The 23,372-nt window shown below is 44.6% G+C and overlaps 1 protein-coding gene across 2 annotated transcripts; it reads right to left on the bottom strand.

The window, feature by feature from the left end:
* Positions 1–336: 336 nt before the first annotated feature.
* Positions 337–21,999, bottom strand: LOC118075661 (phospholipase A and acyltransferase 3). Of its 2 annotated transcripts, XM_035097778.3 has the most exons (5): positions 21,947–21,999; positions 12,007–12,092; positions 5,087–5,189; positions 3,478–3,746; positions 337–2,197 (listed from the first exon to the last, which is right to left on the bottom strand). In XM_035097778.3, the coding sequence occupies exons 2-5, from the start codon at positions 12,061–12,063 to the stop codon at positions 2,093–2,095; spliced, it is 534 nt and encodes a 177-aa protein (XP_034953669.1). In that variant the 5' UTR covers positions 12,064–12,092; positions 21,947–21,999; the 3' UTR covers positions 337–2,092. The 2 variants fall into 2 exon arrangements, with proteins under 2 accessions (XP_034953669.1, XP_034953670.1); XM_035097779.3 differs by lacking the exons at positions 12,007–12,092; positions 21,947–21,999 and adding an exon at positions 11,356–11,699.
* Positions 22,000–23,372: the final 1,373 nt, after the last annotated feature.

Consider the following 23,372-nt stretch of genomic DNA (forward strand, 5'->3'; position numbering starts at 1 on the left):
AATGCTGGCATAAAGCCTTGAAGACCCCCTCTCCAACTCCCACAAAAGGCAGGCACCTTGACTATACAGTACTGTTTTAGACGCCTGCTGAAAACTTGTTTGTTTCATCAAGCGTATCCATAGACATATGATTTAGGTACATTTATTTTAAATGTTTTAATAACCGAGGGGTTATTAAACACACACACACACACACACACACACACACACACACACACAATTTGTTCTCTATATAACTGAAAATGTGCATAGCTTGGAGATATCTGTGTGTGTTGTGTTGTGTTCTGAGCAAGCGGTTAATAGATTTTCCAAATAAACAATCCATCAGTCCAGCCCTTTTTTATTCATGGACTTATTTTACTGATCTCACTTATAAAACATTAGAAGAACAGATGGTACAAAACGTAGCGTTAAAAAGGAACAGAGTCACAACATCGCTGTTCTTCATGTAGCAATGGGAAAGCTTGCTCCCCTGTTACAGATTGCAACATGCATTTTAAAAATCACTTTTGGTTGTTATTCATTTTGAAGCTTTAGACTCTCGCCTGTAATCAACAGGTGCCCAAGGTGGCTTTACAGGTTGCAACAGTACAAATGCCAAAACACTCCTTATGTATATACATATATTTTTTTAAAGATAGCTTTGTGGATTTTAGCTGTGTTTTATCTAGAATTTTATTACATATACCTCTTAAGAGAGCTCTTGCCTTATCCGACTTCTGTATCTTTCAAAATAGATAAATTAAATAAAATGCAGAATAAGAACAAAATATGCAAATACATGCTATGCTCTGTATATGCAGGGTTGCGTCCAATATTAGTCAGAACAAAATCAAGTCTAATGGACATGACTGACTTAGGTCCATTCATTTCCATGAGTCTAAGTAAAATTTGGATACAATCCACATGTGCTGTTTAGAACCTACACCTTACCACACACCCCATTTAAATCCAGAGCGCTTTATCGTGCAGCGGTATACAGAAATTCAGCCAAAAAGGGAGTGTTAAACAAAAGAAATGAGTGCTGAAAATCACCTCTACCACCACCAGTTTAAGTGGTTCATGTTTAGCTACACTTCTGCTACAGGCCTAAGCTACCAACTAAGAACTCCTGTTCGGATCTTGGCTCTGCCTCGAATTTGTCTCAGCTCTCTTCATCTACAAACACCTCTGCCCTTCCCAAACTGGCACAAATCCCTGGCACTGTCCACTGAACAGCAGGATCAGGACACAGCCTGTGGAGGCTCATGCCCCAAAGGAGGAAGAGTCCCCACCCATCTTTTGGGGAAGGGCCGTCAAAGCTCAGTGGTAGAGCAACTGCTTGGCATGTAGGAAGTCTCAGGTTCAATCCCAGGCATCTCCAGGTAGGCCTGGAAATGTATCCAGTAGGGATGTCAGGAAATTCCAACAAAAACGGAAGGCGGGAGCAGAAATTGCCAGTGTTTGCTTATTCGTCCCGTGCCCAGAACAGAAATCAGTATGATTGGCATTTGCTGTTGCATTCAGTCTGCAATCAATACCCAATGGATCACACTGTTCCCCTCCTTTTGGATTGTGTTTCCTTTGCACTGAAATGAATGGAATGGAATAATGCAATGACAACGTAACTTACACAATTAATTACGTAAATGATGCAAATTATGTAATTTTGCCACAGCAGGCGGCATGAATGACGTTTGTTTGGGGCAGAGGGCAAACTGCGGTAGAACAGAGACAGCGCTGCAGTTGACGAATACAGGAAGGGATGCCCTCCTACATCCCTATTCTCCAGTCCGAAACCCTGGAGAGGTGCAGCCCATCTGCATGGGTAGTGCTGAGCTAGATGGACCAATAGTCTAAAGGCAGCATGCAGCATTCCAATTTTCCACTCCAGGGAGGCTGTGAAGAATTGCTTTAGACTTGGGACTCAGAGAGATGGAAGCCACTCTCAACAAGGAGAGGGCGTTCAAGGCTGTGGCCCAAAATGGGAGCAACTATTTTGCTTGCTTTTTTGTTTGTTTCCCCAAAGAGGTAATTGTTCAAAGAACACAAAACCTGAAAAAGAAAAAACCAAGGGAGCACGGAAATCTCAGAGTCTCTGTTATTGGTTCTGTTATTGGTTCTGTTGTTTCTTCCTCTTGACCACGGCAGCTCCAAAGAGTCCCAGGGCTGCCAAACCCAGCCCTGCGATGCTAACTCCCACCAAGGCATCTCGGACCTGCAGGATCAAAGGGGGAGCCAAGTCAGCAAAGACCACCAGAAGAATGTTAAGTATGAATGTTCAATTGCACACTGAAATGGAAATGGAGAATGCCTGTACGTATATGGCGGAAAAGGGTTTAACATTGGAAATTTCCATTGAAGCATACTGAAGCTCTCTCTGAGCTCTGACTGAGTTTATAATAAGTGTTGTTGTTCTCTGCTAGCTTAAACACAAGTGTTTAATCTTAGAGCATGTGATTAATTTATTCAATTGCAATTCTCCATCTTGAAGGGAGTTGCCTGTAGTCCAGGGGCCAGCAAACTTTTTCAGCAGGGGGCCAGTCCACTGTCCCTCAGACCTTGTGGGGGGCCGGACTATATTTGGGGGGGGGGAATTGAATGAATTCCTATGCCCCACAAATAACCCAGAGATGCATTTTAACTAAAAGGACACATTCTACTCATGTAAAAACATGCTGATTCCCAGGCCACCCGCAGGCCGGATTTAGAAGGCGATTGGGCCGCATCTGGCCCCCGGGCCTTAGTTTGGGGACCCCTGCTGTAGTCCTTCTCTGGATGCCAGAGAACAAAACAGTATGTAAATGGGCCTCTCAAGGAGCTGCATAGCTTTAGGCTGGGTGCAGGCTATGGGATTCTGGCTATGGGAGAGACAGAGCATTGATTTTTGCTCTGATCGTAACTGTGTTATATATATTTAAGAAGAAGAACCAATGCTTGGATATGCATGTGCTTTATGGAATTATCTGCATGTATCATTGGTGTTTTTGTACCTGTTTTGAGTAAGTTCTGGTTAGTAAAGCTTTGAATAATACTTACGGGTCTGGACAATTTTTATTCCAAAACGATCTGGTTTTTATGCATCCAATGGCTTTATGCTGCACAGTATAAGAGCCCTGCTACTATAGGATCAGGCCAAAGGCCCAGCATCCTGTTTCACGCAGGGTGCTATCCTTTGGAAGCTATCCAAGTTGGTGACCATCACTCCCATCTCATGGGAGCCAATTCCATAGTTTAATTATGGGCTGTGTAAAGAATAACTTCCTTATGTCTGCCCCAAATATCCAAAAATTCTATTGGGTGGCCCCGAGTTCTAGAATTATGAGCTTGCTTTCTCCTCCTCCCTCCCCTTCCTATTTCCTTGTGTGCCGTGTCTTTTTTTGAAGTCTGTGAGCAGGGAGGGGCCATCTTAGATCTGCTTTTTCTTTTTCTTTTTGCAAGCCACTTTGAGAGCAGGGCGCAAATGCCATTGAGTAAATAAAACAATAAGAATAGTACCTGATCACTCCTGGGCACACCATAGCGCAGCTCGGTGACGAAGTGTTCGCAGTTTTCGCTGGTGACTTTGTACTGCAGCATTTGGCCCACCATCTCCTCAGCCCGCTGGATGATCTTGGTCTTGGGCAGTGGCGGGAACTTTGTGTCGTGCTTGTTATTCACCCGGTAGCGGTGCTTCCCTGCCACCTCCTGTAGCAGCTCCTTCTTCACCAGCGCCTTGTCAGTTAGGGTGGACATGATGCTAGCACAGCCTGCTCCTGCATATTCAGCTGGGGGGGGGGGAGAGAGGCAGTGATGGGGGGAAGCTGGCTACAAAAACCGTTTACCCCTGTCCCTTCAGTGCTCATACATTTAAAGCACACAGATTCCTTCCCCCCAAAGAATCCTGGGAACTGTAGTTAACGCTTCACAGAGCCCTTAACAAATGATTTCTGAAGGGCAAGTCATGTGCTTCCAAAGGGCATTCAGTGTACTTTAAAACATACGGTGTGAATGTACCCTTTGGGCCACCTCAACATTGAGATGCCTGCAAATGGAGCCCCATACCACACACATTAGGGTTTCACTGGCATTTTCTCTCCCCTTTGATCATTTTCAAATGGAGTATGTCATTCGTTGATGGAGGATGTTCAGGTGGCAGTGGGGACACAGAATAAGTTTCTGGTGCAGCACCAATTTCAACCAGGCACAGGGCCTTCTCAGTAGAGGCGCCCGCCCTGTGGAACGCCCTCCCATCGTATGTCAAGGAAATAAACAACTACCTGAGTTTTAGAAGACATCCAAAGGCAGCCCTGTTCAGGGAAGTTTTTAATGTTTGATGTTTTAGCGCATTTTTTATATTCTGTTGGGAGCTGCCCAGCGTGGCTGGGAAAACCCAGCCAGATGGCAGGGTATAAATAATAAAATTATTATTATTATTATTATTATTATTATTATTATTATTATTATTATTATTATTAACATACACTGTGATAAAATAAAATACTGAAAACCTTCCCCTAGGCCTATGGAGGCTAGGGTTGCCATTGTTCTTGCTGGCCCCCGATTTTATGCCTTTAACTGCAGCTTGACTAGCAAAGATGAGCAAGGTGGGCTCCACGCTGTGAAAAGCTTCATACCTGTAGCATTTTCACAGAACTGTAGAGTTGGAAGGGAACCCCAAGGGTCATAGAATCATAGAGTTGGAAGAGACCACAAGGGCCAAGCAGGAAACACCATCAAAGCATTCCTGACAGATGGCTGTCAAGCCTCTGCTTAAAGACCTCCAAAGAAGGAGACTCCACCACACTCCTTGGCAGCAAATTCCACTGCCGAACAGCTCTTACTGTCAGGAAGTTCTTCCCAATGTTTAGGTGGAATCTTCTTTCTTGTAGCTTGAATCCATCACTCCTTGTCCGCTTCTCTGGAGCAGCAGAAAACAACCTTTCACCCTCTTCCATATGACATCCTTTTATATATTTGAACATGGCTATCATGGGTCATCTATTCCAAAATCCCCTGCAACGCAGGAATCAAGCTGCATTTAAGATGCACAGGGGAAGACCACATCCTCCACCCACCGTACCGCATCGCCCAGTCACTTGGCCATCTTAATCTTACGATTCCTTACATGGTGGAGCCAGGTGAATCACAAAGCCGTTCCCCACGTAGATGGCCCAGTGCTGGTATCCAAAGCGGAAAATTTCAATCAAGTCCCCAAGCTCCAGGTCATCCTGTACCAGGAGGAGACAAGGGGAAAGTGTTAGTCAGCCACACTCAGCAGCGACATGTATGGAAACAGGAAGAAAGAACTGGGAAACAGGGGCACTGCCGGAGGCAGCCTTAATTGAAGTCTGGACGATCTGAGCTGGAGTGAAAATGAAAGAGAAGGGTGTATCAGGAGTGATTTGGGTTGGAAATTAGTTGGCTTGCTTTCTGTGACATGTAAATCCTAAATTTGTACTTATACCATGTGGGGTGGGTCCATTAGGGTGAACTGCACAGAGTTCCACCAACCTTAGTCTGCCCTTGGCCAGGATCACCACCACTCATCCCACCACCACCACTGCCCACCAGTTTCCCCCATTTCATTTCAGTGCTGCCCTTGCAGAACTCACCTGGGAGGATGAGGACGGGAGCAACATTAGAATTAGCTGGGTCTCTGCCTGCTATTGGTTCTGGCTAGGGCTGGGCGATATATCAAGATATCACACAAAACCAGTTCGAAGTCCATATTGTGATACTGGTTTTGTAATTTTTGACATGGCAATATATCCATAGCTGCCAAGTTATCCCTTTTTTTAAGGGATTTTCCCTTATGCTGAATAGGCTTCCTCGCGAGAAAAGGGAAAACTTGGCAACTATGCAATATATCACAAATCACTATGTGTGTGTGCTAAGCAAAAACTACGGCGCGGGAAAAACCATGAAACCATCCAATGCTTCCACACGGCTCCATCCTTATTTCAGACATTGTGACACATTGGTGTATTGGTGATGTTTAGGTAAAGGTAAAAGGTAAAGGGACCCCTGACCATTAGGTCCAGTCGTGACCGACCCTGGGGTTGCGGCGTTCATATTGCGTTATTGGCCGAGGGAGCCGGCGGCATACAGCTTCCTAGGTCATGTGGCCAGCATGACAAAGCCGCTTCTGGCGAACCAGAGCAGTGCACGGAAATGCCGTTTACCTTCCCGCTTGGAGCGGTACCTATTTATCTACTTGCACTTTGATGTGCTTTCGAACTGCTAGGTTGGCAGGAGCTGGGACCAAGCAACGGGAGCTCACTCTGTTGCAGGGATTCGAACCGCCGACCTTTTGATCGCCAAGCCCTAGGCTCTGTGGTTTAACCCACAGCACCACCCGCGTCCTATGGTGATGTTTAGCGGGTGATATATCACAATGCTGAAAACCAGATATCGCCCAGCCCTGGTTCTGGCTCCACCTGTCCCCAGCCACGTCTCCTGCTGGCCTCTTTGCCTACTCCCCTACTGCTCTCCACGGACACCAGCCACTGCTGCTCTAGATCAGGGGTCAGCAACCTTTTTCAGCCGTGGGTGGGTCTACCATCCCTCAGACCATGTGAAGGGCCGGACTATTTTTTTGGGGGGGGGGGGACAAATTCTTATGCCCCACAAATAACCCAGAGATGAATTTTAAAGAAAAGCACACATTCTACTCATGTAAAAACACGCTGCTTCCTGGACCGTCCACGGGCCGGATTGAGAAGGCGATTGGGCCTCATCCGGCACATGGGCCTTAGGTTGCCTACCCCTGCTCTAGATATTACCTGCAAATGCACACCTTAGGCAAACTTGTTCCTATGGGCTCCCATGCTCCAAATCGTTCAAATGCCTAGCAATGCCCCTAAATAGGGAGGTTTGAAAGAAAAGGCATACAGAGCCCACAAACAAAGCAAAAGTCAGAGCCAGCGAGTCATGGGAAAGCTCAGAGCATCGCAGGGGCATTCCAGAGCAGTCACAAATGCAGCCCTATGAAAGAGGGCACAGACTGTTTCTGGGTCTGATGGAGGCCAGCTGGAATCCCATTGTTTCTGCTGCCGTTCTAATTCTATCATCCCATTGTAAGCAATTCTTTGGTGTGTGTGTTTTTTTTTTAAAAAAACTGCTTTTATCTGTATTGTGTTTATGCCTGCATTGTTCTAACGTCTTTGCATTGTGCACACCCCTGAGCACTCTTTTGGGGGCTTTTGGCAAGGTATGTACTTTTCTTTTAAAAAAACAAAAACGCAAGCATTGATGGCCGAGCACAGAAATATAGAATATTTATTTCAGTTCCCAATTCTGCTTGGGAAGCGCGCAGTGGAAAGTACGTTCCATTTATTTTGGAGGAAGCTCAATAAATGTAGCACAGTTAAGTTGCTCCATCAGTTTCTGGAGGCTATTTTTCAACCTTTCAAATCATTGATTATTTCCTAGCCTATCCATAGGAGGGCATTATTGGAACGCACTGGATTTATCTTAGATACAGGCAACATTTTTTACATGCTTCTGCAATCAATTGTAGATTGTAGATTGGATACAAGGTCATTCATTTCCTGCTGATGGTTTTTAAAAGGTTTTTGGGTGTGTGTGGTTTTTTTTACTTTCTGCACAACTGCTTTCTTTGATTTGAAAATTTGTACAGCTTTGTTTGCGACAGTCTACAGCAGGCATCCCCAAACTGCGGCCCTCCAGATGTTTTGGCCTACAACTCCCATGATCCCTAGCTAAGAGGACCAGTGGTCAGGGACGATGGGGATTGTAGTCCAAAACATCTGGAGGGCTGAAGTCTGGGGATGCCTGGTCTACAGTTTGTATGGAACAAATTATCTCTCTCTCTCTCTCTCTCTCTCTCTCTCTCTATCTATCTATCTATCTATCTATCTATCTATCTTTCTAACAGTAACACCTTGGTACAAGTTATGCACACACACACACACACACACTATGTTCTTATAAGAGCAACTTTCTAGCCCTTATGGTTTCAATAAATACTTGAAAGTCCGTGAAATATCAGACGCCACAAGGTTGGCTTAATAAGACTTTCATTAATTCATAGAATTGTAGAGCTGGAAGGGACCCCAACAGTCATCTAGTCCAACCCCCTGCAATGCAGGAATCTCAACTAAAGCATTCATGACAGATGGCTATCCAACCTCTGCTTGAAAACCTCCAAGGAAGGAGAGTCCACAACCTTCTGAGGGAGTCTGTTCTGCCATCAAGCAGCTCTTATCAGAAATTCAATGGGGGCCTCTGCATAGCTGCTTGTTCCATAACTAAGAAGAGTATAACTGTGGTAAATAAGCAAAGGTACATGCATATTTTTTAAAAAAGCATGGTCTCTTTCCAACTACTCAGAACAGACCCATTGAAATAAATGGAGCTAAGTAAATTGTGCCCATTAATTCCAATTCTGAGTAGAACTAATAATGGATACAGACCCTCCAAGTGTCCCTATTTTCCAGAGGCACCCCTCTTTTAGAGAAGCCATCCCAATTTCTGATTTGACCGCAGAATGTCCCTCTTTTCCTTAGAATGTCCCTATTTTCATTGGAGAAATGTTGGAGGTTATGGAGTTATCCAACCCCCGAGCTGTCTGAAGGCAATCTTGTATAGGGAAGTTTGTTTAATGTTTTGTTATGTTTTTATATATGTTGGAAGCTGCCCAGAGTGCTGGGGCAACCCAGTAAGATGTATGGGGTATAAATAGTAAAACTATCGTGATGGAATAAGGACGTCCCTACTGTATTTTAATCAGAGAAATGTTGGAGGGTATGTTGGATACAACCCCATTCTGCGCTGCATGAAATTTAGAATTTGGGTTCCTTTGGTACAGCACTTTGAAACCACACACAGTCCCAGCTCTTGTCCTAATTCCACAAATACTCAGTAAACAAAGGGCTGAAAACTTTATTAGAACCCAGGCAGGGCTTCTCCCAAGTCACAATTGCTAACAGTCAGAGTAGAAAAGTAAAACTGAAAGTGCTTTTCCCCTAAGAGGCTCTTCGTACAACTCGGTAAGGGAACGTCAACAAATTTATTTTTGTCCGCAAAGGATGTTACCTGCACTATTAAAAGATCCAATCTACAAAGCTAATCTCCTGCGTAGTGACCGTAGTCCACTCTGCTAACCTGATGCCTTCCAGATGTTTTTGACTACAACTCCCATCATCATTTGTGTCCAGTTCTAGCCTTACTCAGGAGTCCTACTGAGAGCCAGAGTGGAGCAGTGGTTAGAGTGTCCGACTAGGACACTGGGAGACCAGGGTTCAAATCCACACTTGGCCATGACGCTCACTGGGTGACCCTGGGCCAGTCAATGCCTCTCTTAGGCTAACCTACCTCACAGGGGTTGCTGCGGGGATTAAATGAGGACGTCACCTTGAGCTCCTCAGAAAAAAAGTGGGATATAAATGCAATAAATAAATAAATAAGAGCAGAGCCACTGAAATTAATGTACATTACTAACTTAGGTCTACTCTGCTAGGACTATCATTGGCTACTAAGTCCTGAAGAGCTACACTGCACAGCTTCGGCTGCAAGGTCCCAAAAAGGAAAGAGAAACTAACCTTTTACAGGTTAGTCAGAGGCCACAGAGACAAGCACACCGACGCAAACATTAGGAAAGGGCCAAAGTCTTTTACTCCCAAGTGGTGTAGCATGGGAGAGGACCACAGGTGCAAAATTCTGAAGGGGTGCAACCGGCCCCCCCCCCATGACAAGCTCTCTCATCGATGCCACGTGGCTGAGCTCCTGCCGCCTTCCTGAGCTGGGGGGGAGGCAAAGTTAGGCCGGCTCCCCCTTGTGCAACTGCACAATGCATTGCAGGGGGTTGGACTAGATGACCCCTGGGTTCCCCTTCCAACTCCATGATGCTATGATGTGCTGGGCCCACAGGGAGGGAAGGAGGGCAGGTGTTCAGTGGACACACCAGAATCCGCAACCAGAGCCAGAGCACAGGCAGAACCGGTCTGGCAATGTCTATTAAAAGCAGAGCAGACCTGTCAAAAAGGGCATCTTCTGTGTATAAATCAGGGAAGATCCATGACAATGGATTCAGGGCCAGGAGAGGCAGCTAACAGGTATTGTTGTCAGGTACCTTGACTCACAGGAGACAGGTCATGCTCTCAAATTTATGTTTGTGATGCTTGAGTGGCCTTTGGCTAAGGGGCTGGGCAATTTCTAAAGTTTGTAAAAGTTGTCACACACCTTTGTTCTGGGTCCCCTCACCCCCTTGTAAGGTGGATGGGGGACTCTGTTACAACAGAAAATACTGTAAAGATTTTCATTGCTTTCCTCAACTGCTTCCTGCCTCCACTCATTTTTTCTCGGGCTTAAGGGATACCGGATCTCTGGATGGGGAGTTGGGCTGTAAAAGTCAAGCCTTCAGTAGATAAAGTCAAAAAAGAATAGGATTGCTTTAAAATATGGTTCCAAGAATAACACTTGGTTGTGCCTTGACTAATTTCACAGAAAGGGAATTATTTTTTCTATTGTTTTGATGAACCATTGAATATAGATTATTTAAATGTAATTGCTGAATTGAACCGCAAAGAGGAAAGTCAACAAACTTATAAGGGACTCTAACCAATTTATGGGAAAAGAAAGAAAGTGATTGTATAAGATATACAAGATATTGTTTGTACTCCTTAAATTGAGGTATTTGATAAATACATTTTTTTCTTTTTCTTTTTGTCTGTTTTTTTCTTTTTTGGATTTTTTTGTCTTTTGTCCTTTTTTTCTTTTTCTTTGCCTACGAGAAATAATTTTCTTTCCATTTTTTATCCTTTAAAGTTTTGTGCTTTGTATTTTGTATTACCTATGTTTTAGTTTAGTATGTAGAAGAAGAAGAAGAGTTTGGATTTGATATCCCGCTTTATCACTACCCGAAGGAGTATCAAAGCGGCTAACAATCTCCTTTCCCCTCCTCCCCCACAACAAACACTGTGAGGTGAGTGGGGCTGAGAGACTTCAGAGAAGTGTGACTAGCCCAAGGTCACCCAGCAGCTGCATGTGGAGGAGCGGAGACGCGAACCTGGTTCCCCAGATTACGAGTCTACCGCTCTTAACCACTACACCACACTGGCTCTCCATATGTATGATCATTCATTTCTTTATTTGTTTTTGTAAATTTCAAAAATGCAATAAAGACATTATTTTTTATTTTGTATAATACAGGGGTGGCTTCCCACATTTCAAAGGTCACACACTTTATCATTGGAAAAAGATGGGAGGAAGGGGTTGCTCTAAACACCATTAAGTCCAGAACCCAAAATTGCCTAACTACACCACTGTTCTCTTCGCAATCAGCCAAAGCAACAGATCACTTCTGTGCCACACTCTGTTACCTTAAAATAATAATCCAGCCCGCCTGCCCCCCCCCAAGCACAGCTCTCTTACCACATCAAATTCTGGCACCCTGCTGCGCATTGCCATGATCACCAAGACTGCCGCTTCCTCCTTGTCACCAGGGTAGGAGCTTTGCAAAAACCACAGGCTGGAAAGTTGACTACAGCTAAAGCAGGAAAGATCCTGACTGCTGCCCAGGACTTAACAAACAGCTGGGAACAAGCAGGGACAGGAAACTAGCGGAAAAAAAAGCAGACTCTGCCACGTCAAAATAACTGTACTGTACAGTCCGGTCCAGTAAGGGACTATCTCCAAATTCCTAATTGCTCACGGCAGATATTACCCATGATGATGACAGGATCCTTTGTTTAAAAGGAAAAGGGAAAGTCAGCTGTGCCAGGCAGGGCAGGGCTGAGAAGTAGACAACAAGCAGGACCCACTCAACAGAAAGAGCAGGAGGAGCCTCGAGCGGAGATTAGGCAGGCGTCTTTCCTGTTAACCTTTACACACCTGCTGAAAACTTTCATCCGCTGAAACTTAAGACAGTATTACATTGACAGGCCTCTTCAGGTTTGCCTGGCAATAATGGCGGCGGCAGCGCTAACCCGTCTTTATTTCCCACAATGTTCAGCGTAATGTCACTGAATGGGTACAAAGAGGAGCTCAGGGTGCTGGGAAATAAATAAACTCAGTGTTCCTTACCAGATTGGGAGATGGCGGCCTGGCCAATCTATGGTTGCTCTTCCTTTTGACATCCATGTTTCCATGTGCAGCAGCTAAGGCAGTCCCTGTGAAATCAAATTCGACAAGTTACTTTTTAATGCTCGTGATCTGCTTTTTGGAGCCCCAGTGTTGTAAGCCAAAAAAATGGCTTATCTTCTGAGTTAGCCAATAAAACTCAGAGACAAGAGGAGTTAGGAGTCCATTATGTTTATTGCAAAGCAATAAGGTTACAGTCGAATCTTTTCGGAATACTGCAACCCCCCCCCCCCCAAGGTCAGGCAGGAATTTATAACATTTCAGACAAAGGATTTTTATTTAACCAATCACATAAAGCATTACATCATTTAATATTTTAATATTCATCATTATCTCATTTCATATTTAATACGTATGTCATTACCTAATCTAAAACGCATGTGCAATAAGCATTGCTAACTAGGCCAAGGATTGCTAACTAGGCCTTTGATTCTCAATAATATGTTACATTGTGAGATAATATGCGTGTTGGGAACCTGTGTTACGTGTACCATGTAACAATTTGTGTTCCAGCTTATGAATTATATCTTTGTGATTTGCGTGTTAGCTGACCTTCTGTTCTGGTAAAAGAACGACATCTTGCTAGATCATCAGTTTCTTAAAGCAACAAGTTCCCATAATTCACTATTATAAGCATATTCTACGATTTATAGGGATTTACCAGGTGGCGCTGTGGTTAAACCACTGAGCCTAGGGCTTGCCGATCAGAAGGTCGGCAGTTCGAATCCCCGTGACGGGGTGAGCTCCCGTTGCTTGGTCCCAGCTCCTGCCAACCTAGCAGTTCGAAAGCATGTCAAAATGCAAGTGGATAAATAGGAACCGCTACAGCGGGAAGGTAAACGGTGTTTCCATGTGCTGCTCTGGTTTGCCAGAAGCGGCTTTGTCATGCTGGCCACATGACCTGGAAGCTATACGCCGGCTCCCTCGGCCAATAATGCGAGATAAGCTTGCAACCCCAGAGTCGGTCACGACTGGACCTAATGCTCAGGGGTCCCTTTACCTTTACCTTACATTATCACCTTAATTGAGGCCCTTTGGGCCCCTGTTACACCAGGGGAGGTTGGCTTCAACAGAAGATAGATTTCCTTTGATTTCTTAGGTAGGCCCTCAAACCTACCTAAGGGTTTCCATTGCTGCAGTCGCAGGACTGGATTCCCTGAGGTTTAATGAGGAGAGAGGATTTTTAGGTTCAACCATGGGAGGGATTCTCTTTTTTTCATTTACTTCTCGTTAAACGTATGCCCTGGTAGGATTGTAGTAATTCTGCAGCCTGATCTTTTGCATTCTTTTTGGGGAGCAAGTTTCCCAAGGCTGAACTATGGGTGGGGCTTTACTCTCATGTCATTATTTTTTTCTTTATAGTTTAAAAATCTTTATTTCAATTTCTTAAAAGCAATAACAAAACATGTAAAATCTTATCAAATAACTTGAGCCAATATTATAAACAAACAAAAAATCAGAATCAGAATTTACAAAAAAAGAAAGGAAAAAAAGAGAACAAACAAAAAAATAAAAATAAAAATTGACTCCCTGCTGCTTATACACTGCTTCCCTTTTGATGAACTTTCACTTATCTTGCATTATCTGAGTTGTCATATATCTTGCATTATCTGTATTGTTATATACATGTAGTTGTTATATACATACATGCATTCTTTAACTCTCTTGCATATATTTCAGTTCAAACAGATCACCAGTTCAGTATTAATATTTTCTTTAATCAAATAGTCCTCATAATAATAATAATAATAATAATTTTTTATTTATACCCCGCCCTCCCCAGTCAAAAACCGGGCTCAGGGCGGCTGACACCAACAGAACCACAATAAAACATAAAAACAATTAATTAAAATACAGATTAAAATACAGTATTAAAATTTAAAGTGCAGCCTCATTTCAAGTAGGCCATAAGTGGCTGACACCAACAGAACCACAATAAAACATAAAAACAATTAGTTAAAATACAGATTAAAATACAGTATTAAAATTTAAAGTGCAGCCTCATTTCAAGTAGGCCATAAATCCAAGCCATGAGGGAGAAAAACACAGGGGTCAGGCTGAGTCTAACCCAAAGGCCAGGCGGAACAGCTCTGTCTTGCAGGCCCTGCGGAAAGATGACAAATCCCGCAGGGCCCTGGTCTCCTGGGAAAGAGCGTTCCACCAGGTTGGGGCCAGTACTGAAAAGGCCCTGGCTCTAGTAGAGGCCAATCTAGCCATCTTATGACTCGGGATCTCCAGAATATTATTGTTTGTGGACCTTAAGGTCCTCCGCGGGGCATACCAGGAGAGGCGGTCCCGTAGGTACGAGGGTCCCAAGTCGCATAGGGCTTTAAAGGTCAAAACCAGCACCTTAAACCTGATCCTGTACTCCACCGGGAGCCAGTGCAGCTGGTAAAGCACTGGATGAATGTGATCCCGCGGCCAGGACCCTGTAAGGAGCCTCGCCGCGGCATTCTGCACCCGCTGGAGTTTCTGGGTCAGCTTTAAGGGCAACCCTGCGTAGAGCGAGTTACAATAGTCAAGCCTGGAGGTGATCGTCGCATGGATCACTGTGGCCAGATCGGGGCGAGAGAGGTAAGGGACCAACTGCTTGATGCGGCGGAGATGGAAAAATGCCACCTTTGCTGTGGATGCAACCTGCGCCTCCATGGAAAGGGAGGCGTCAAAGGTTACACCCAAACTCTTGACAGAAGGCGCTGGTACCAATTGAGCCCCTGCAAAAGATGGGAGTTGGCCCCCCAACCCCATGTCGCCCCGACCTAGCCAGAGGACCTCTGTCTTCGAAGGATTTAACTTCAGTCGGCTCCCACGTAGCCATCCAGCCACAGCTTCCAAGCACCTGGTGAGTGTGTCCGGGGCCGAGGCAGGGCAGCCGTCCATCAACAGATAGATCTGGGTGTCATCAGCATATTGATGACAACCCAGCCCAAAACTCCGGACAATCTGGGCAAGGGGGCGCATAAAGATATTAAAAAGCATTGGGGAAAGGATTGCGCCTTGCGGGACTCCACACACCAAGGGGTGCCGCGGCGACAACTCCCTCCCTAGCGCCACTCAACATATTTTCCACTCGATTTTACTTTTCTCCTTAGGGATATTCCTAATTGCTGTGGTCATTTTGGCTAGGTTCATAAATTCCACCAGTTTTTCCTACAACTTTACTCTCATGTCAGTATGCATAGAATTCCAGCTTTAATATTTCAGCGTTGATTTAGAATGAAAACAACTTTATTTAGTTGCTTTTTAAAAAAAAGAATTGTAAAATGGCAAACTATTTAATTGCTTTTTAAAAAAAGAATTGTAAAACGGCAAACTAAAAGAAGGGGACTTTTTAATTAAAAAAAAAAACCTACAGCTATACGTTACTTCAGTGCGGGAGAATCTGAGTAGTTTCTTCAAACTTCAAAGCTGCGACAAGGATCAGTCGCTGCCTATGTTAGGTTCTGAGAGCGATGAATCTTTCCCAGAAATCCTGTTTGGGATTTTCTTTTTATTTCAGACAAGTTGACATCAGGAGAGCGCAGGAGCACAGGGGTGTGAATTAAAGTGTGAGGGAAGGTGGAAGAAAGCAAGCAGAGTCAAAAAGGGAAAATGAAAGCGAGACGGAAAGGCAATGGCAGCAGGTGAAAGGAAGCAGGAGGTTAGAAAAAAGAGCAGAAAGGTTTGAGAAGGTAAAGAGAATGTGCCAGAAGAAGGGGCGGCAGGGAAGAGGCAACAGGTAGACAGGCAGCTGGTGACAGAAAGGATTGCGACACACATGGAAGTGACAGCAGATAGAAGGGCTGAAGTGGCAAAAAGAAGGCAGAAGACGAGAGAGAAACACAAAGGCAAAATAGAGCGTAGGGGACAAAAAGTGCAGGCAGGAAGGCAGGGAAAGAAAAAGGCGGCGGCAGCAGATGACAGAGAAAGAAAGGAAACGATAGGACTTTTGGGGGTAACAAAATGCATTCATAAATAGGAATGAGGACTTGCTGTCTTGCAGAACCACAAGCTTCACTGAGGAGAAAACCACTGGAAATCAAAGTGAGGTCACAACTACGAAAAGGGTTCAAATATTTAACCAACAATATTGGTTCACTTGTATGGGGGTGGGGGGACAGTATGCCAACACAGTGTGTGTGATATGCAGTGAGCAGCGAAAACGTAAAAGTCCCAGGTTCCTGGGTTGGGAGTCCAACGTGGGTCTGGACGGACTGAAGATGACTGCTCTAGAAAGGTTTCGTTTACCTTTCTTCCGACTTTTAGCATTTTTAAAGCCTGCTTCGCAGCTGGGCTTGATTGCTAGAGCTACCTGTTTCATGTGTCATTGCTAACTATGATCCAGACAGGTTGGTGTTGGGCCGCCCTACCTTTGAAGAAGGAGGTCTGGCGAGGCGGCTTTTTGCTTCTTCTCAACCCTACAACTCCTGCCCTGAATGTGCCAGGGGGGGCCCTGGTGGGCACCCCCGCTTGGTCTCCTTTGGCTTGCACATGGGGTGCGTGGAGTAGGCCCCCTGGCTTCGCCACCAGGCTTTTAGACATTCTTGCCAGTTGCTTATCGTAAGAACAAGGAGGTTGGGGGACACAACCCCCAAAGCCTTTGGGGATGGTCCCCCAGGGACGGTTGGCTTTCCCCGTCGCATTATTTTCCGGACGTCTCACTCGGCCCCTCTCTGATTCATCCCCACAGCACACTCTCTTCCATACTAGGTTCAGACCCCTCCGAGAGTGGGGAGCAGTTTCCTTATTCAGTGGGCATTCTTTCTGACTCAGCGCCGAAGGTCCCTTCGGGCCTTTAGTCATTCTCTCAGGTTCCGCTTTTGCTGCATTTTGGGATGGAGGTCGTGGCAGAAGCACGCTGTTCTCAGGGAGCAGGGGCTGGAGTGGGGCTGAGGTCATGGCTTCGGAGGTGCCCCCTTCTCGGGCCATCAGGGTCTTTGGCTTCTGGGTGGCCTTATGGCAAGGGCCCCTGTCACAGATCCTCAAAAAAATTTCAGACATGTCACTGGCCTGATTGGTTTTTTTTCCAGCACAGCTGGAGGTGCCCATTGAGGCCCTGAAGAATTATGACACCAGCCTGGTAACCACCGGCAACGGGCCTAGTAGTAGCAATAGTGACTCCATTTTGCCGGGGTCTCCTGATTGGACTGTTGTTGGCACCCGTCTGTCTCTAGAGACAATGGAGTGCGCCTCCGGGGGTGAAGTCAAACTGCTGTGTGAGCAGTGCTGAAGTGACCTCCCTGGGGAGCAAACCTGGGCGGTGTGTAGGGGGGTCCTGGGCTGTGCAGATGATGACACACAGAGACCCCTTGGCTTCACTGATGTGGTCCAAAGGAAAGCAGAGCAATACATCTGGCACCAGCTGGGCTGCAGGAGTTGTCGGAAGGAGGCATCCAAGGCGTTATCCAACCATCTTGGAAACATAGCTGTCAACTTTCGGATTTGAAAATAAGGGATCAGCAGCAGCCTCACCTGTCCCGGGGACAGTCTACGGTATATCTAACAATCCAGGATAGCAGCGGGAAACGGAATAAGGGAGTTTCCCGCAAAAAAAGGGAGGGTTGACAGCTATGCTTAGAAACTCCACTCCAGATTTGTGTAGGGTTTACTCCTTAGCCCTTTCTCTTCCCAAATATACCCCGCAAGGCAGAGGAAGTTTGGGATCAGAGACTTCCTTCTCCTTGACAGGGTGGATTTGATTTAAATCAAACTGATTTAAATCACGATTTAAATCACGATTTAAATCACTAGTCAGTAAGGCTTGATTTAAATCATAGTTGATTTAAATCATAAAGACTAATTCTTGCTGGTATAACTTTAATATGCAAGTAGATGAAGATTTTTAGAATAACAACTTTTCATATTAGTTTTTTTATCCCCAGTTTAATAGGTTAATCATTCATATTTGGACAACTTTACTGTTGTACTTAGGAAGGAGAAAAATAATCATTACCTTAATAATAACAATTTAAATAGATTTATTCAACTGAAACAATAACATTTCAGCAAATGTTATTTGCTTAAACAAACATCCATGTTTGTTAACTAATTTGGCTAAACAAAAACAAAATATATATATTTTAAGAAACTTAGACTGTCAGCCCAGCCTACACATGAAAAACTTAAATACTGTCCACTCCAAACAATCAGAAAAATATTGTTTCTATTCTATTCACTGAACTTCTTGAAACTTAGCACTGAAGGGGTTGCTTCTGTATTCATAGGTTTGTAGAACAATAGGATTAAGGTCTTTTTCTCAACTCTGTTCATGTTATAACATTTTTGCTGTGAAGAAGAGGCATGTGATCTCTGCTGAGTCAAATTCAGTTTTGAGAACTGCAAAAGTAAACCAAGCACCTGTGATAATATCTTGTAGGCAGAGAAACTACCCAATAATCTTACAAAAACCTCTGGAAGAGCATGACATTGTGAATGGATTAATGGAATTTATTTACCCCCAAAATTAAACATATACAACCTTATACTACATAATTAAAAAACTAATTTTTATTTCATGATGGAATAACCTTTGGATGGTAATATGTTTTCCTCAAAAAGCATTTTATTAAAAAAAAATCCAATTTAAATCAAAAAAATCGATTTAAATCAAAAAAATCTGATTTTTTTGATTTTTTTAAAAAAAACATTTATTTTTATCCACCCTGCTCCTTGATGAGCCCATCTGCTCCTCACTTCCCTCTAAAGCCGTGGTTCCCAACATGGGGCACACACCCCACAGGGGGGCGATTTGATTTTTAAGGGTGGCAATTCGAGAATGAGTTATTAACAGTGAATGGCCTTTTAGGCTTCCTCCACGTGAATAGGTGTTCACTTTTTGAATAATAAGAATTATATGTCATGGGGAGGGGGAGGCATCAGGATTTTAGAGATGCTTAGGCCCAAAAAAAGGTTGGGAACCACTGCTCTAAAGAATGCGCAGAAACCACCTTCCTGACTATTGGACCCACTACACACACACACACACACACACACACACACACACACACACACACACACACACATATATATATATATATATATATATATATATATATATAATTAGTTTTTGCACATATTTTCCAACATTACAACACCAAAACCACATAATAAATATTTGGCTTTCACAGCCTTAGACTTCCTTCAACCTCTTCTATTGGTTTTCTAAATTCCTTTCTGATTTTGCATTTTTTTTACTATTCTTATTGCTATGAATCAAATCTTACACCAACTATTCTTAATCCTTCTCTCAATAATTTTTAAAGTCTTCCTTACAAAACTTATTGTAACCCTACAAGCGATGTTAACGTTGGACCCACTACTGGTCCTGTTCACTCAATCCTGCAGAGCCTTTCTTCGCAGGCAGGGGAAGCCCCTAACTCACAGAGGGTTTGAGTCCCATCAGCTACCCTCACCTGGTTTAGCCATCCAGTCGAAACCATTTCCTGAGGGCGTGGCCGCTGTCACATGGTGACAGCTTCAGGGAGCCACAGGTGAGAGCTGAGTTCAAGATGAGGACCAAAGGTGGACAAACCAAACTACCCTAGAAGGACAGGCCAGAGGTACTCCCCCCCCCCCCGAGGTACTACCCCTTCCATAACACCCCATAACTTCTTGTTCATTCATAATCTAGTGCAGTGGTTCCCAACAGGTGGTCCGCGAGCTATGCCAGAGGGGTCCGCGAGCTGCTATTAGAATAAAAAATATATTAAATATATTTCGTATGATAACAGATTTTTTGTTTTGGCCGCTTCCTGCATGAGCAGAGTCTAGCGCAAAACTAGAATTAGATAGAGGCAGTAGTTCTGCTGTATGCCGTTAGGTGGCGCTTTACAAACACTACTGTTTTGCAAAGAGGCAGTGCGCGCATTCTACTAACGCTCACCTCCCCAAGATGCTTTGCGCGCGTCAGCTTCATTTGTGCGCTACTGCGCAGGTACCCTGTCTTCTCCATTCCCCTCCCTCCTCCCTGGACTCTTATAAAAAGACTCTTAATTTGGCTCTCACTTTTTAATTTTAGGATTAGGAATTAATGGGGGTCCTTGTCACAATAGCGGCTCGATGAGGGGTCCTCGAGAAAATTTTGTTGGGAACCCCTGATCTAGTGCATTTCGTATTGTGTTCTGTAATATATGTTTGAAGTGAAGAGAACACAGCATTGATTTTGAGAGGGCCACATATTTATCTTTGCAGTTCCTGAACCACAAATTTACCTTGAGGATATCTCCATTTGTCTGTGTGAAACCTCACTCCTGCTTGCACAAGATATATTTCTGGCAAAGGATTAGCGCTCCGATCTTTTATGCAGCTATCAGGGTCAGGATGCTAAGTGTTCTTTCCAGGTCACATTTGAGATAAGTTGTTGCACCAGGATCGGAGGTGGTTGATGAGGAGTACATTTCATACAAAACTCACTCCATGAGCCATAGAAATAAGACATGTATAAAGTTCAGACTAGCACCCATCCTTACAAGCCAGAGGCAAAAGTGAACAGAGCAGTGAATGTAAATGCTACCTTTGCGCAGTAACCTAATTTCTACACACCCTCTCTATCTGCCATCCAGGCAAGCAAGGGGCATAATCAGAGTTCGAGGGAAACGTGCCCTGTCCTATCCAACAGCTTCTCAGGTGTGTGTGTGTGTGTGTACATCAGCTGAGCCAATCACACCACTCTCCTTGTCAAAGATGTGCCCAATGCTCACATGCATCTCACATAGCTACCTAGCTCACTCCCCAGCCCATCGCGTTACTTGAAAGTGTTTTTCACATAAAATCATGCATCAGAGCCATAATCCTTCCTTTGCAAGGGGGTTGGACTAGATGAACCCTGTGGTCCCTTTCGACTCTAATATTCTATTATTCTATTACGTGAAAATGGAGCAGAAATAGGGAAGGGCCCTGGTTCAGTGGCAGAGCCCTGCATGCAGACAGGGTAGCAGTGACCTTACTGAGCCAGATAGACCAATGGCCTGACTCTACATAAGGCAGATTTCCTATGTTCCTAAATTAAAAGAGGGATGCAATCCACACTTTGCAAGCCTTCCTGTAACATATATGGTTATTTCACTTTTATAAATAATGTCTAGGACAGGCATCCCCAAACTGCGGCCCTCCAGATGTTTTGGCCTACAACTCCCATGATCCCTAGCTAACAGGACCAGTGGTCAGGGATGATGGGGATTGTAGTCCAAAACATCTGGAGGGCCGGTTTGGGGATGCCTGGTCTAGGAGGACACACCAAAAACACTTATCCTACTACCACCCTGCAAAAATGTGCTTTCTCATTTCTGTCCTCTACAACCTCACTTTAAAAAAAATGGTGCTGAAACAGCAAATAAAGGAGGAAGTAACTTCATGCAGTCCTGCTAGGAGCATGTCAAGAGTGCTGCTGTCTTGAGGCAGACTAACACAACAGTCCAGGGTTTTTTTGCAGCACAAAGCATCCAAATTGACAGCCCTTCCTTATATATGAAATGCATAATCCAGAAGACAGTGGAGATCTTAATTGTGTGACTTCCCCAATAAGTAGAAAGGCAGGTCCTCAAAAAATAAGCACATGCACGGACACGACTGGACCTGGTGGTCAGGGGCCTTTGCACGCAGCACCGATCCCCGACATCTCGAGAGATGGGAAAGGCTAGTCGGTAGGAAGTCCCTGGGTAGCTACTACGGTACTACCAGTCTAAATTAGCTAACCTGAGCTAAATCAGAGATAGAGGAGATACGGCCCACCAGGCGGTGCTGGACTACAATTCGCATCCTCTCTGACCATTGGTCATGCTGGCTGGGGCTGATGGAAGTCCAACAGCCCCTCGAAGGCTACAGAGTTCTCCAATCCTCAGCTAGAGAGGATCGGTGGTTTGATTCAGCACAAGTCAAATTCTAGAAAGATAGGCGCAAAACAAACCTTTAGCCGGCCGGCCGCCCTGCAACAGCTGATTATGTCCTGGGCCGAGAGAAGAGCAGAACCAGGAAGGCTGAAAATACCAAACAGTGACGTCATGCTAGCTCTGCCTCCTCCTCCTCCTCCTGTCATCTAGGGAAGAGCAAAAGGGGAGGGGGAAGGGGGGATTAAGGCCTGGGGTTGCTGCCCCCTGCTGGAGGAATGTTTATCTGCATCATGTTAATTTCGTGGTTTTAATTCAAGTTTAAAGGAGCCTCTCTCAACCTTGGGTTCCCAGGTGTTGGACTACCACTCCCATCATCCCTGACTGCTGCCTCTGCCGGCTATGGATGATGGGAGTTGTTGTCCAATGGCACATGGGAACCCAAGCAGGGTTGCCGTATTTCAAGGAGTGAAAATCCGGACACGAAAGTTGGTTGGTTGTTGAGCTATTCTTAAAGAAAATCGGCAAAAGCGACAGTGCTGACATGGCTTGCCATACGTCCTGATTTCCCCGGTCACTGCTTCTGGCTGCAGTGTTCTAGGTATGTCCAGGAAATTCCGGGTGTATGACAACCCTAAGGTTGAGGAATCATAGAATCATAAAGTTGGAAGGGACCCCGAGGATCATCTAATCCAACCCCCTGCAATGCAGGAATATGCAGCTGTCCCATACAGGGAACAAACTTGAAACCTTGACGTTATCAGCACTACACTCTAACCAACTGAGAAGAAGGCTGCTCTAGGCTGTCAGTATTTTGCGGGGGGGATTTGTGTGTGCATACTGCAAATATAGGTTTGCACATTTATTTACTATTTATTAGTTATTTGTGATATATGCATACTGCTGTACCATTCACAGCAATAAAACCACAAAACTGCACAATAAAACCATAAAAAGTGTTGTTGTTTTTTTAATGTCATCAAGTAACCATTGCAGACGGATGTGATCTTAATTGCCTGCTTAGGCCTGGTGGAATAAGAAAAGTTGTGTCGCCCTACCACAAAGAATCCATTTTAAAAAAGAGAGAGACTTTTGTGGTTTGGAAAGTGACAAGGAAATGAACTGAGAAGTATTGTATGAATGAGATAATGGGAGATAATGGGAGACATGTAAACAACCTCAAGCAAATCAGGATGAATGCACGTTGTAGTATAACATCCCCATAAAGAAATCAGAATGATTGCCCAAGGAAGATCATCCACAGCGCCCTGCATACCTCCTTGTTAATGTGCATTCACTATGGTTTATGTTCATGGTGGTATCAGGGCACTTCCAGATGGCAGTAATGCAGTAACACTGCGGAGACATCACAAACAACTAATAAAGCAGAACGATGCATGGACAATACGGCGTAAACCCTGCCAGTGACACGCTATTATTGCCCCAATGAAATGTTGCAGGACACACCAGCAGAATAAACCATCAGCCTGGAAGGGTCCTTTGTCG

Source organism: Zootoca vivipara, chromosome 16 (genome assembly GCF_965207765.1).
Source record: "Zootoca vivipara chromosome 16, rZooViv2.hap1.1, whole genome shotgun sequence".
NCBI lineage: Eukaryota > Metazoa > Chordata > Lepidosauria > Squamata > Lacertidae > Zootoca > Zootoca vivipara.

Excerpts from the sequence above, each read along its gene's own strand:
- LOC118075661 (XM_035097778.3), bottom strand. The coding sequence starts at position 12,063 with ATGGATGTCAAAAGGAAGAGCAACCATAGATTGGCCAGGCCGCCATCT. Across the intron at positions 5,190-12,006 it reads GGCCGCCATCTCCCAATCTG|GATGACCTGGAGCTTGGGGA; the intron begins GTAAGGAACACT and ends CTCCTGGTACAG. Across the intron at positions 2,198-3,477 it reads GTGTGCCCAGGAGTGATCAG|GTCCGAGATGCCTTGGTGGG; the intron begins GTACTATTCTTA and ends TTGATCCTGCAG.